At 56.2% G+C, this 14,723-nt stretch overlaps 1 protein-coding gene across 4 annotated transcripts in view; it reads left to right on the top strand.

Annotated features, from left to right (window-relative positions):
* Positions 1-14,723, top strand: part of ARHGEF7 (Rho guanine nucleotide exchange factor 7) — a 107,407-nt gene that overhangs the window by 31,405 nt on the left and 61,279 nt on the right. For 3 of the 4 annotated variants that reach the window (XM_070471398.1, XM_070471399.1, XM_070471397.1), the window contains one exon: positions 13,817-13,901. In XM_070471398.1, the coding sequence (XP_070327499.1) occupies positions 13,817-13,901 (85 nt within the window). Of the gene's footprint in view, positions 1-12,014; positions 12,106-13,816; positions 13,902-14,723 lie in introns of those variants that run through there. The other variant, XM_070471400.1, reaches the window with a different exon arrangement.

Genomic DNA, 14,723 nt, shown 5'->3' with positions numbered 1-14,723 from the left:
TTGATAGCTTGAATTCTAGATTAGCATTTTCTTTATGTAAAGGGTCAAGGTGCTTTTTTCCAGAGGTTTAGACTCAAGTGTGTTTGTAAGAGACTGCTTATTTTTGGTATATGTATTTTCTTGTTTACCACGGTTATAAATTATTCACAGATTTCTTAAAGGAAAAGAGGAATGGAACATCGTAATCACTTTATCAGTTATTTTCTTGCGTACACGTCTTAATACAGTGTGAAAATCAAGTATTATCCCTCAGTGAGTGGGTCTGATCATGAACGGAGTTTTAATTTTAAAGGACTGGTGTACAGTTTGCATTTATTGTTAAGCTTTGAAAAACAATTTAGGTTTTAGGTTAGAAAACATTTTGAAATTTGGAAAATGTAAAAATTTATTGGAAAATCATACTTAACAAAACAGCCTATGTGACTTTGATCTTTTCATTTTGCTTACGATTTTTTTTTGCTACCCAGTAAGCATCTTTATTGAAGGAAACAAAAAAAGTCAAATGTGTGGAATTTGATAAGAATTTAGATTTTTTTCCTCATGTTTCTAATAGTGTAATAAGCATGTAAAGTAATGCTATTTAGAATTATGTATGCCTTGATAATGAAAGTTGGAACTTTACTGGAAAGTCGAGTTTGCTGATGAAAGGGGCCAGGCACCGTGAGTGTCTCCAGCTCGAGAATGTTGTGTCTGGAAGCCCTCGTTCACCTGGTGCCTGTGGAAGGACAGCACTTGTCCTGGTCGTCGTGAGAATGTTGCTCGTGCTGACCCCGTCCTGTGTGTGGCTTCCCCGTCTCCACCTGGCGCTTGATCGCCGCTCTCGGCAGCATGCTGCCTTCTGTGGTTTGGCCTCCTTAAGGACGTGCGCGTGTTGCCTTAGTTCACTCCTTAGTCCGATGAGTTGGCCCAGCCCTCCTCTCTAGGAAGGAGGCGCAGTCTGACATCGGTTCTCGCTGCTAACCCCGTGAGTGCTCACTGCCGGGCTGCTGTCGGCCTTGTGAAGGAACTCTGCAGAGGTGGTGGCTCCGCAGGTGCTGGGCAGTGGGGCGGGTATGAGCGTCCGGGTTCTGGACGTAAACAGAAAGGCTGGCAGGGCTGTGTGGGCCCCTGGGGGGACCGGCGGCGGGGAGCTGGGGCGCGGGGCTGGCGTTGGCCCTACAGGAGGTGCTTGGCGCCGCTGCAGCCTCCTGGAGGAGCAGGTGGTGAAGGTTAGGGACGCAGCACCCCTCGCTGTGCACGCCTCTGCGTGGTGAGTGAACCGTCCGCAGCTGCAGACCGTCGCCTATCTGGAGTGACCACGGCCGAGCCGGAAGGGGCAGGGGGATGTCGGGGAGTAACGCCCTGGATGCTCACGAGTGCCTGAAACCAAAAGGAAACCGGTCCCTGGCGGTGGGACCACTCGGGGACGTGTTCTGACCTCACTCTGTATGACTGTTTGGGTGGCATGTTGACTCTGGTGTTGGTTTCACAGGGTGAAGGGTAGACACAGCTGTGGGTCTGTGCTGACTTTGTTGTCTTACTTCTTACCTGTTAACAGGTTTGTATCTGTTAACCGAGTCGTTACTTTCTTAGCCCTGTCTACCTGTGTCACCCTCAGTGGCAGCTGGCTGCTTCAAGGAGTGATATTTTACAGGAAACCGAGTGTGTCTCATGTCACCAGGGTCCAGGTCCTTTGTCCTTGTCGTGGGATTGAATGAATTAGTGCTTAGCACTTAGAACAGCACCTCATGTATATTATGTGCTAAGCAGAGAGTAGCTGTTATTATTATCATTTTCTTGTAGTTTGAACAATGCTGGTAGGCATTTAAAAAAATACTTTACCCCATAATCCATATTCAGTTATATAAAATTCAAGAAATGGAGAAATGTAAGAGGAAAATAATTATATAATGATGCCATCTAGAGATAACCAGCAGAGAAGGCAATGGCACCCCACTCCAGTATTCTTGCCTGGAGAATCCCAGGGACGGCAGAGCCTGGTGGGCTGCCGTCTGTGGGGTCGCACAGAGTTGGACACGACTGAAGCAACTTAGAAGCAGCAGCAGAGATAACCAGTGTGAAATTTAGTGTATATTTTTCAGCCTTTCCCCCCTTTGCATATAAATATGCTTTTAAAATATCCATGACATCATGATATACATGATGTTTTAAAATGTCCTCTAACTTGCCACAGTGGCTGTTGTGTGAAACGTCTGTCGTGTTGTTTTTGACGGCGTTCTAACAGTTTGTGGTGCTCCTCCTCGGTTTTGGGTGTAGGGGTTGTTTCGAGCCTTTCTTGCTGTCAGCAGTGACCTTTGATGCCCGTCGCTGCACAGGATCCCTTGTCTCTAATCGCCTTCGAAGGAGGTGGTGCCTGATGTGGCCGTGCATTAGGGCGGAGGTGGGGCTTTTGCAGGCTTTGAGCACCTCTGCCAGAGTGTCTCCAGAGACGTCTTGTCCCTTTGCCTTGCCATCAGCAGTGTGTGTGAGAGCACGTGCCTCTGTAGTCCAGTGGCTCCTTCCTGCTACCTGTCGTTTCTCTTGCCTTCAGGCTAATGGAACCCTCCTGGGGTGGACATTCTAGTGTTCTTACATCACCTGCTGTGCCTGCCTTTCTGGGTAAATGGTAAACTGAAGCCGATGTGATGTACTTGAGATTTCCTGCACTGGACCTGGAAAGGAGGATGTGAAAGAAAAGCTGCTGGAGTAGGAAGTAGAAGTTGAGAGCCTCAGACATTTGTGGTGCTGTCTTTCATCTCTCTCACAAGTAGCTTCTGGCCTGGTGCTGGCCAGGGGTGTTCTGGGGCCACTCTGTAAAGGGGGCGCTCTGGCTGGAAGTGAGTTTGGAGACTGTGTGCCAGGGTGCCCGTTTCCTGCTGTGTGAGTGGCGGAGCTTTGACTTTCTCCCTACAGAGAGAAAGGAAAGGCGTCAGTAGGGCCCTCCAGGGTTGTCATCGGCTGGGCTGATGAGCTGATGAGGTGGGGAAAGAAAGCACCTTACGTCTTTCTGAAATCCTCATCTTCCTTGTGTATTTCTGGAGGGCAGATTCCTTTATTAAACTTCTTTGTCCTCATGTCCAGTTCTCGTCTAGACATTTAGCAAGGTTGTGATTGAGATTTTGTCCAAAACTATTTAAAAATACTGTTGAAAGAACTAAAACACACTTGTGTGAAAACTTGAAACTTGTTGATGTAGGCTTCAGAATTAATTGAAACAAAGACAGAAGTGTATAGTTCTTTCCCTGGGAATGAGATGCCCCACCCAGGTGTTACCACCACCTTTGACTTAGATTCAGACGGATGGATGGTTAAGCTGTGTGCTGTCGCTTTGCACTGCAGGTGTGTTTGGGGTCACACAGTCTGTCGTCGTAGCTAGTCATCTCTTCCCCTGACTCCATGGTGAGCTGGAAGTGGTAGGTAATGACATAGTGTTTATTGACTGACTTACCAAATAAACTCTTGAAGTCAAGTCATTCATGTTTTTGCCAGAACTTGCCTTTTAAAGAAGTTGAGAGACAGTGAGTAATTAAAAAGTCATTTGGGGAAAAAAGAAAAAAAAAAGTCATTTGGTAGGTGAGATGAATAACTGTTTCTGACCATCTTGTAGGTGCTTATAAGCAGAGATGTTACATCCTCCTCTGACATTACGATTCTGTTTAGTTTTTCCCGCATGCTCTGTGTCACGCTGCAGAGCCTGGCCAGCTGTCCTGCCAGTGAGCTGGTCCCCTCTGCATGCAGGCTGCGTCCCACGCGGAGGCCTGGGCTTCCCTTCCCGCCAGGTCTTTGGCGTCTTCCATCAGTATCAGCGCCATTCGATAGAAATAAAACCGAGCCACACCTGTTATTTTAAATCTCCTAGTAACCACGTTTAAAAAATGCAAAAGAAACATGGAATTCATTTTTAATAGTACATTGTCTTTAACCTAGTGTGCCCATAATGTTCTTATTTCAAGGTGTAGTTGATGTGCAAATATTGTTGATGTTACTTTGTTTTTTCACATTCAGTCTTTAAAATCTGAAGTGTACTTCTCTCACTGAAAGCATCTCTGGCTCTGAATCGGCGGCACTGGAAGTGCTCAGCCCCTCATGAGGCAGGTGGCACCCACGTCGGACCCTTGAAGTCTCCATCATTGAAGAGGCTGGAGACGCACGGCAGCTTGGAGTTGAGCAGGACTGACGTGTCGGGTAGAGTGTGTGCCGAGCGGTTCTGCCTGTGCTGTTCTGTTGAGTCTTCCCAGGTGCCCTGCAGAGAAGGTGGCATTTTCTTCCCCGCTTTGCAGAGGAGCAGATGACAAGGTCTTAGGTCACAGCCCCGCGCGGGAGCGCTGGGGTTTGAACTTGGGTCTTGTGGCTCCACTGGCTGCGTCCTCCTGGGCACGCTGCACCTGGACTGGACCAGCCAAGCCAGAATCACAGCTTTCACCGGTTTCTGTAGCTGCCTGACAGACCACCACAAGCACGGTGGAGTCACTGCCGCTGCCTGCCTCTCAGCCCTGCAGAGAGGCCCCCGGCCCGTCACAGATCCTGACAGCATGGCGGCTGGCTGGGCTCTAGGTGGGAGCTCTGGGGGCCATGGCTTTCCATGACTGCCGAGGTGGTGGGTGGAATCCAGGTCTTGTAGGGGACCGTGGAGCAGTGGGGAATGGTCTAGGGGTACGGCCTAGGGGGACTGCGGGGCAGGGGCGATGGTCTGGGGGGACAGTCTAGGGGGGACTGTGGAGCAGCGGGGGTGGTCTAGGGGACCGTGGAGCAGGGGGAACGGTCTTGGGGGACCGTGGAGCAGGGGGGACAGCCTGGGGGGGACCGTGTGGCAGGGGGGACGGCCTGGGGGGAACCGTGGAGCAGGGGGGATGGCTTGGGGGGGACCATGGGGCAGGGGGGACGGCCTGGGGGGGACCGTGTGGCAGGGGGGACGGCCTGGGGGGAACCGTGGAGCAGGGGAGACAGCCTGGGGGGGACCATGGGGCAGGGGGGACGGTCTGGGGGGTACTGCGGGGCAGGGGGGACAGTCTGGGGAGACTGTGGAGCAGGGGGGACGGCCTGGGGGGACCGTGGGGCAGGGGGGACAGCCTGGGGGGAACGTGGGGCAGGGGCGATGGTCCGGGGGGGACTGTGGGGCGTGGGGGACGGCCTGGGGGGACCGTGGAGCAGGGGGGATGGCCTGGGGGACTGTGGGGGCAGGAGGGACGGTCTGGGGGGGACTGTGGGGCAGGGGGGACAGTCTAGGGGGACAGTCTAGGGGGACCGCAGGGCAGGGGGGGATGGCCTGGGGGGGACCGCGGGGCAGGGGGGACGGTCTGGGGGGGACCGTGGGGCAGGGGCGAAGGCGGGGGGGGGACCATGGGGGGGGGGACGGCCTGGGGGGGACCGTGTGGCAGGGGGGATGGCCTGGGGGGAACCGTGGAGCAGGGGAGACAGCCTGGGGGGGACCATGGGGCAGGGGGGACGGTCTGGGGGGTACTGCGGGGCAGGGGGGACGGTCTGGGGAGACTGTGGAGCAGGGGGGACAGCCTGGGGGGACCGTGGGGCAGGGGGGACGGTCTGGGGGGGACCGTGGGGCAGGGGGGACAGTCTAGGGGGACCATGGGGCAGGGGGGACAGTCTAGGGGGACCGCAGGGCAGGGGGGGATGGCCTGGGGGGGACCGCAGGGCAGGGGGGACGGTCTCGGGGGGACCGTGGGGCAGGGGCGACGGCCTGGGGGACCGTGGGGCAGGGGCACGACCGCTGTCGGGTGCTGCGTTTTGCATGCTCACGAGGAGAGTCCTGACACACTTGGCCGCCTGCTTCTCTGACCACGGGAATTCTAGCCTCTCAGGTGCCTGTCTTTTGATCTCATTCCCCTTTTTCACTCCGTTTCCCCCCTTTTCCAAGTCCAGTAAAACAGACTTCTTTGAATATCTTCTAGTTGTCACTTCTCTGTTTTCATTTAAAAGCAAATCAAGAAAATGCCTGTTCATCTTGAGGAAGGGACCCCCACCTCCTGACTGGCTTCTCCCTGTTGGTCTTGAGGGAGGCGAAGTGCCCCCCTTTCTTGCCCTGAGGCAGTTTGTGTCCCTGCGGAGTTCCTCTGAGTCCTGGGAACTAGCGAGAGGACAGGTTCCCAGTGAATAATTGCAAAGTGAAACAAATCCCGAGGCCTCTCAGACCATATTTAGATGTGAAATCTGCATTCAGTATGTTAAAAAAAAAATAACTTTCTAGCCAGAATATGCATTTCTGACCTAATTTGACCCAAATTTTGGACCCAATTTAGGTTGGTGTGTGTTGGGTGTTTCCCCTGGTCGTTGAGAGAGACTGCCTGGTCCTCGAGCTGGGCGGTGCCGGGGTCTGCTGTCCACGGCCGCTGGTGTCTGCCCCACGCTCCAGGGTGACTGACGCGTGCTCGCGCTCTAGGGGAGAGCAGCAGGCAGGCCGGGTGGCAGCCGTGGGCTGCGGAGCCGCTCTGTAGGACTGTGGTTCTGGCGTCCCCTGTGGAGGGAGTCTACTTTAACTCGTTCCCCCGTGGGTCCTTTATTTTTATTTTTTAGTTTTGTCTGTTTGCTCTTGGCTGTGCTGGGTCTTGTTGCTGTGTCCAGGCTTCCTCTAGTTGTGGCGAGTGGGGTTTGGTGTATAGGCTTCCCACTGGGGTGTCTTCTCTTGTGAACACGGGCTCTAGGTGTGCGAGATGAGTTGCTCTGTGTTATTTGGGATCTTCCCAGACCAGGGGTTGAACCTGTGTCTCCTGCATTGGCAGGCGGATTCTTATCGCCTGGACACCAGGGAAGTCCTGGTGTGTGCTTGGCATGAGGGGTTGGTGACGTTGGGGGCGGTCTGGCTGGGAGAGGGGGCCACGTGTTTCCCCCAGGCCTGCAGGAGAGCCCGGAAGCCCGCCCGGCGGAGGAGGCACAGAGGGAAGCTGCTGCTCTTCTTCACTCTTCTCGGTGCAGGACTCGGCCGGCCTGCCGTGCTGGGACTTGAGATGCGTTGGCGCAGCAGCAACTGAACGGACTGGGACCCTATTGGGATGGCTGGTTTGAGTCCTGTTCCCTGAGGCCTGCAGGGGGAAGCTCTGTGTGTGACGAGTGCTTCCCTGTCTGCTGAAGGGTGAAGCTGGGGGGCCACTGAGGGGATGCAAGAGAGAGCCTCGCGGTCAGCCCCCTTTTCGTTTTGGAAAGTTCACAGTCAGCAGAACAGCTGGGAGACCAGGGTGAACGCCCTGCGCCTTCACACGGCCGTGTAGATGCTGCCTTGTTGTTCTGCCGCCAAGTTGTGTGTGAACCCGTGGTTTCTTTGCTGGCTGTTTAAGCCCCATGTGATGTCCCTGCTGGCTCAGCTGGTAGAGCATCTGCCTGCAGTGCAGGAGACTGGGTTTGATCCCTGGGTGGGGAGGATCCCCTGGAGCTGGGCCTGGCAGCCCACTCCAGTGTTCCAGCTGCAGAATCCCGTGGACGGAGGAGCCTGGCGGCTGCAGTCCCGGGGTCACAGAGGGTCGGACACGACTGAGCGGCTGACCGAAGCCCAGTGCCCGCGTGTGTACTGCGGGACGTGCTCAGCGTGCACGTCTTCAGAACCAGGCCCTCCTGCTGTGCAGCCACGTCCTGCTGGTGCCGCCCAGACGTTTGACGCTGTTCTGGCGACGCCATCCCAGATGCGGTCTCCAGGGGACCTCTGTGGCATTTCTTTCAGTGTAGGCGCCACCCAGGGGTCGTGCGCTGCGTTCACTATGACGCGTGCCGTTGGTCTAGTTTCTCCACTGTTGTCCTCTGACTCCTTTGGTTTTGAAGACTCTGGGGTTGTTAACCGTGGAGCCCTCACAAGAATTCCCTGAGCCTCATCTTGACGGCTCGTGGCCCTCTGCTCCTGCCTTTAGCCCTGCAGTGGATTCTTTATTGCTGTTTTTTATTAGTAGTCTGCTTTTTCTGTCATCTCAGTGAAAGCCTTGGCAGGGATGGGAGTTAATGCGTACTTGCAGTTTGCTGTCTTGACGTGCTTCTCAGTTTCAGTTTTGTCACTACTTGCTTTGAGTATTCAGAGAAGGCAGTGGCACCCCACTCCAGTGTTCTTGCCTGGAAAATCCCATGGACGGAGGAGCCTGGTGGGCTGCAGGCCATGGGGTCGCAAAGAGTCGGACACAACTGAGTGACTTAGCAGCAGCAGCTTTGAGTATTAACACAATGTGCTCCTTGCCCTTTCGGCTCTAAGCGTTTGCTCCTAAGCCAGCATCAGCCTGAGTAGTTGCCGTGCACCAGCTCAGATCCTCTGTCTGGCGACCCTGCCACTGTCCTCCCAACAAGGAGCCCTCGGCGGGCAGATGGGCCAGTGCCGAGCCAGCCTCCTGCGGGCGCTGCCCCGCTGACCTCTGTGTGTGTGTGTGTGTGGGCGGGGGGGGCAGCGACTGATGTGGCTCAGCGCTCTGCTCCCTTCTGGAACCTCTGTCAGAAGGCCTCTTGGAGCCTCGGTTTCCCCTTTATGAGGTCACGTTGGGGTGAAGTCCACAGCGTAGTGCCTGGGGCCTCAGAGGCTGCCTGTGCTCGTCTTCACACCTGGCGGCGTGTGTTTGGGATGGCGGCTCCTAGGAGGGCAGAGACGGTGCAGCCCTTTCATGCGTCAGTCCTGCTGCCTCACTTTTCAGGATTCTGTGCTTCCTTCTGCCCCAGCCTTTCCTGGAAATGCCTAAAATATTCGGTGTCTCTTTTCTTGAGTAAGTGGTCCCTGTCCTTGTGTTTTAGGTCTCAATACAGTGGAATCCACAAAATCTAATATGATCTAGTTGTCATTTTAAGGGAAAAGAAATGAGGGCACGTAGGGTGAAAGTGCTGTGTATTGATAGAATCCATTATCGAACTTTAATTTTATCCCTAGGGTGTAGGAGTAGGTGGAGTTAAGTGCAGAATCTGCAGAAGCCAAGAAGGAGAACATTCCCTGCTGGGTTTCTGTTTTTCACATATCCCCAGCAATATGGACCATTTGCATTAAACTTAAATAGCACAGCTCATTTAAGATTCATTTTTTACTCATCTTGTTCTAAAATCACAAATTCCACTTGACAGTGTGATAGGGCAGGATTATATTTTTAAACTTTGAGAGCCATACTCTAGAGCTGTGCCAGAAGTAACAATTTCTTGTGTCAAAAATAACTTTCTCCTAAATCCCTCAGTGGAACTGACCTGGGTGGTTGCACTTAGAATGTTGAAGCTGCCCGAGTTGAGACGGAGCTCTGTCGGCCTTCCGCGGGGGGCGGGGGGCTGGCGGGGTCCTTTCTCTAACGGCTGGTGGAAGGAGGGCTTCTCCGCGTTGCCTGGTGTTCTCTTTCTGGCACATCAGCCGGTGGTGGCGTCACTGAGGTGTGAGTCCTCTGCTTTTGCAGCGGTGTGACCGGGCGGGTCAGAGTCTGTTGTGGTTGTGACGTCTGAGTCTGATGAGACTGGGAGGGGGTGTGTGAAGCACTGGTGGTGGCAGCTCACTGCTGTTGTGTCACTCCTGGGTCTGGTGGTCAGTCCCACGGTGGCCCTTCCTGCCTGCTCTGGGTCACAGCTGCGGGCAGGTCTCCAGGAGGTGCTCGAGTGTCATCACCTGGCCGTGCCCGGCTCTCTGCGCTGCCCCGCCTCCCTGGCCTCTCGGCTGTGACTCCGGCAGGACTCACAGGTGTGGCCGAGGTGGCGGACTTGCTGGCTGTGCCCGGGGGTTCCCGGTGGCCTTGTGAGGAAGGACCTTCCTGATCTGTAGCCCATGCACACACAAGCCGACTCAGGAGATGGCCCGAAGCTTCTGATTTTGTGCCCATGGTTCTTGCTGTTCTCGACTCGTTAGTTATGCAAGCCAATAGTTTTTTTTGTTTACGCCAGTTTGAGTTGGGTTTCACTTGCTTACAGTTGGGAGGTTCCTGACTGATGAGATCTTTGTTACATGAAGTACACCACCATGTGAACTTTGCATTTCTGTTTAATATGGAAGATTCTCCTGACTTTCATGCCATCTGTGAACCTGGAAGCTAAGGCAGAGCCGCTCACTGGTGTTGGGGTGGAGAGAGCCTTTTGGGTGGACGAGCTGGGCACCCTGCCGTCACCTGCGGGTGGGGGTACCCCAGCCCTCTGTCAGGCGTGCCGTCGCTCTGCAGGCCCGGTCAGCAGGAGTGGCGGCTGGGTTTTAGAAGAGAGGAAGTCGGACCCCTGGAGGGTCTGGGGCGGGTTTCCGCAGGGACCCTCCCTCCTGAAGGCGGGGCTGTGGCCCTTCCCTGGACGGGGAGGGTCTGGCGACTGGGGCCTGCCTGTGGGAGACAGAGCCACGTGCTCACCAGGCTGCCGGCTCCCGAGCCACGGCTTGTGGTTGGGCGTCTGGGTGTTGGGGTGACTTGTTACGTTGACAGGTGCCTGGAGGTGGCAGGTGCCCTGCACTCTGTCTCCCTTCATCCCCGGACCCTACCTTCCTTCCCAGCTCGCGTGGCCCCTGCGGAGGTGCTGACGCGCGGGGAGAGGGGACGTCTCCTGAGAGAGCCCTCTGAGGGCGAGCTGGAGGCCCAGGGTCTTTCTGGGAGATTCCTTGAGCGGGCCTGTGAGGCTCGTCTTTAGGGTTTGGAAGGAAGGAAGACCTTTGCTCTGGAGTGGTCAGTGCTGTTTTGGGAGGGGACTGACTGAATAGCAGGGAATTCTGTGACTCAGCCAGCATAAGGGGTTTAACTTACCATCTAGTGTGCCGACGGTCCAGCTCTCCATGGCCTGACCGCGGCACTTAATACCTTTCTTCCGCTGTGTGTTCTGGAGCTGTACTCTGCTGAGGAGCCAGCTCTGCTGGGGAAGACGTGGTTTATGTCCCGCTCTTACCCGAGGAGGCTTGCTCAGCAGCAGCCCCCCACGACCCCGTGGCTGACCACTCGGAGGTGTGTCCTGCCTGTTGTGCTCGCTGCGGAGACGGCGCGGCTGTGCCGAGTGGCCTCGTTATCCTGGGGTCCAGGCCGTGGGAGCAGCTCCTGAGTGCTGTGCCCTTATGCCAGAAGGTTCCTGAAGCTTCTGTTGGGACGTGAAGACACCGTCCTGCTCAGGGCGGGTGCCTGTGCTCACGTCTCGTTGGCCGGCGGTGGGTGCGGGACGCCCACCTCACATCTGGGGAGGGGCCGAGTGGAGGCTGAGAGACTGAAGTTAGCTGGGGGAGCTGGAGGGCAGCGTGAGGCACATGCGCTCTGGGCTGGTCGGCGCTGGCTCTTGCCTTGGACCTCGGAAGCCGGTTTTACCATGTTATTGGTGACGCCTTCGAGAGAGTCACGGGGCTGCTCCTGCAAAGCATAGTCATCTTCTGGCCGGGGGTCTCAGAGCTCTTGCTCTCGTGGGAGGGCCCCTGACCGCATCGCCCTGCTGGTGGGTGCTGGTGACGGCTGGCGTGTGGCCACCTCATCTCTTCCTCGGGGACAGGTGAGCACTCCTGTGTCCGGTGTTAGTTCAGGGACCAAGCCTGATACCACGTGTGATGCTGAGTGTAAGGAAAGAGCGTGGCAGAGGGTGGGGCAGAACGGGAGTGAGCGTGAAGGCTGGGGGAGTGATGGTCGGGCTTAGCCCTCCCATGCCGTGTCATGGCCAGTGCGCTTGGGGGCTCCGGGTGCTGGGTGCTCAAGAACCTGCCTTCTCTGCTGTACCGGTGAGGGTGGGACGCTGGGCGGGTGGACTTCTGTCTGCGAGCCTCGGTGCCCTGATGGACTGAGGTGACCACCGGCAGAGGGTCCATGGGCTGGCAGGCTTGTCTCCGAAGCGTGAGTGCCCCGGGGTAACTGTGTGCACCCTTATTCCCACTTTCTCTGAACCCTGAGTTTTTCTTTTGTTGAATAGATTCCTGTTTCAGGAAGTAGTCGGTTATCTTTCTCTAGAGAAACCCTTTAGTCAAAACATCTGTTGACTCAGAATGTGCGTCTTCCCCTCTCGGTGGCAGGCACTTGTCTGGTCTCATTGTGTAGCTTCCTGTTGAGAAGTGTGATGTGTGTGTGTGTGAATTCACTTAAGTTCTGACATCACTTTGGAGCCCATTGGTGGGCTGCTTCAGCCAACCAGACGCTTCCTGGTGTCCCAAGTAAGATATATAGTTCTGGAATAACAGGAAACTTCAGCTTTCAACATCCTGTTTTTCTGGGTTTTGTGACTCTCTGCCTCACCACAATGAAGGTTAGTAGATACTTTTATGTATATTTTTTCTTGCAGAATACTACAATTTGAATTTTCCAAGCTCTGGAATTAGGACTTGAGAGCTGAGACCACCTCCCACCTTTTCCAGGAGAAGGAGCTTTTGTGTTCTAACAGAAGGGAGTGGAGGCCTGTTCAGGGCCCTCCTTTTAATAAAGAACTCGGCCAGCCCATTGCAGATGCAGCTGCACATGTCCGCCTGGATCACGGTCTCCTCTGATTTGAACTATAGTCTGTGTCACACGGGGATTCCAAAGACTGACTGAAGGGGTACTCATTTTCACAGGCGGGCAGGACCTGGCATCAGGAATGTTTTATCTCCTGCTCCGTCCTTGAGGAAGGTGTGAGCAGTGTCGCCGAGAGCTTGAGTGTCTGAGCTCAGGACTCCCTTCCCTTCTCCCAGCGCTGTTTGCATGCCTCCCTCCCCCAACTTGGGTTTAATGGCCTCCTTTCTCGAGCTGGTTGTTCCAGCTCTTGGGTTTTCCTTCTTTGGTTCATGTCTAAATAAGCACACCTCATGAGGATGTTTGCTCATCTCGGAAGTTAAGACAGGAGACTGGACTGGAGACGGCATGGTTACTGAGATGTGGAGCAGCCCGGTGTCCTGGGTCTGTCCTCACGGCAGCATGCCGAGGGGTGGAGGTGGGCATGGGAGCCGGGTGGGTCGGCGCCTTCTCACTGCGTGTGGCCGTTCTCTGCATGTTGGGCGTGAGGTCTGCCGCTGTGGGTTTCAGTTTCTGGGGCGGCCCGCGCCCGGACCGTGCAGTGTGCCAGGGCCTGGCTGGCCGTGCTGAGTCCGCCGGGGGCTGCGGGAGCTGGGAGTAAGAGTTAGCTGCGCAGGGGGCTGGGGGCAGGAAGGGGAGCCGGGCTTCCTGGCAGGATGTGAGACGCAGGAACCGTGAACCGGGGCAGAGATGGTGGGCGACCTGCAGAGGAAGTCATTCCTGGGATGACTGGCCACCGGAGTTCATTTTTGCCCCAGTGAGAGAACCTTTGAAGTATGTTCACATAGCTTTCATTTTGGCATATGAATGTGTTAATTGCATCTCTGAAAGAATTTTCCCCCCTACTTTTCCTGGCACAGAATTGTGGGTAATCTGACAGTTAAGTTCTTTGGTGGGGAGGTGGGGTTCTTCAGACAGTGTCTGGGACTGAGGCACGCGTCTCAGCCCGTGCTGTTTGTGCCTGCGTCCTAGACTGAGCGCTGTGTCTGGGCAGTCCTATGTGTGCGCTCTGTCGGCTCCTGGGCGGGCAGGGCCGGGGCTGATGCAGCGTGTCCCTCCTTCTGGAATTGCCTCCCTGCTTCCTCTCCCTCAAGTCGTGTCCACTCTGACGTCTGGGCTTCCCTTCGGTTTCTCTTGACTTTGGCCTTGGCTGTGACTAGGAGAGGAAGTCTGTCGTAGGCGTGCCCGGCAGCCTTGGCTTCAGTCTAAGGAAAGAGCCCTCTCTGAGTGCCAGGAGTGCCCCAGGTCACTGGGTGTGTGGGGCAGGGTGGTCCAGAAATGGGCTCAGCCCCAGGAGCGGAGTGGCCCCGGCAGGGGGTCTGGCCCGGTCTCCCGGAAGCTGAGCTCCTGGGGTGCCCCTGCCCGGCTCTCACCTGCAAAGCCCGTTGTCTTCCGTGCGCTCCACAGAACCGCCCCGTCCCGCCCTGGTGCCGGGCTCGGCTAATCCTGCTGCTCTTTTTCCCTCGCAGACGTTCGATGCAGGCGATCTGTATCAGGGGCAGAACTTCAGCAAGGTCCTCAGCTCCTTGGTGACGCTGAATAAAGTAACAGCAGGTGAGTGTCCTTCTGCTGCACTGGAGGTTGGCGGGCGGAGCCCGGGGCAGAAACCTCGCCCTCCGTCAGCCAGACAGCGTGAACGTTACTGAGCTTAGGAAGGATTGCACTGAGTTCTTGGCTGTGACTTTGCTGCGGTATTGTTATCTTTGCTTGTTAGAGCAGCTTGTGTGTCCCAGTGCCTTCCCTCCTCTGCCTGAGGGGGCAGCAGAGGGGCCGTGTCCAGGGTGCACCCGTGGGCTGGCCCTTCAGATGGGGAGGACTGGGCCCCAGGGGCCACCCCCAGGGCCCTCCCATCGCCTGTTTGCTGAGGGGGCGGCCCTGCCTCCCAGAGGTCAGGCCCGGCTTCCGCTGTCCAACCTTGACCGTGGCTGGCAGTGGCAGCACCTCGGGTCACGCTAAATTAGGACCCAGGTGAGCGAGTGTAGACGAGGGTGAGGGTCTGGATCCTGGAGGAGAAGGGTGGAGAATGGCTCCTAGATGGACATCAGCGCTCCACCCGGAGGAGGCCTCGCAGGAGGAGATGTGCGGCGCTTCGTGAAGGTCGCCCGTCAGGCAGCATGTTGCCTCCAGGGCCCCCACGGCGAAGGGTGGACTTGCTGTGAGCACATAGTAAGGAGGCGGCCGGCTGTGTGCGGCCAGCCCGGCTCGTGATAGCAGTGCTTCCCCCGTGACTCCGTGCCCCGGCCCGCCTCGGTCGCCCCCAGCCGCCAGGGCCACGGCCAACGGGCTGTCCTGGGGCTGCACGTGCACTCGGGCCGCAGGCAGCAGCAGCTTCGGTATATACAGACCCCATGCGAGCCTGGGGGAGAGATGGCGGGT

The sequence above is a fragment of the Odocoileus virginianus genome, chromosome 8 (genome assembly GCF_023699985.2).
Source record: "Odocoileus virginianus isolate 20LAN1187 ecotype Illinois chromosome 8, Ovbor_1.2, whole genome shotgun sequence".
Lineage (NCBI taxonomy): Eukaryota > Metazoa > Chordata > Mammalia > Artiodactyla > Cervidae > Odocoileus > Odocoileus virginianus.
The sequence above is the reverse complement of the archived record's forward strand: the minus strand, read 5'-3'. Positions and strand labels throughout refer to the sequence as shown.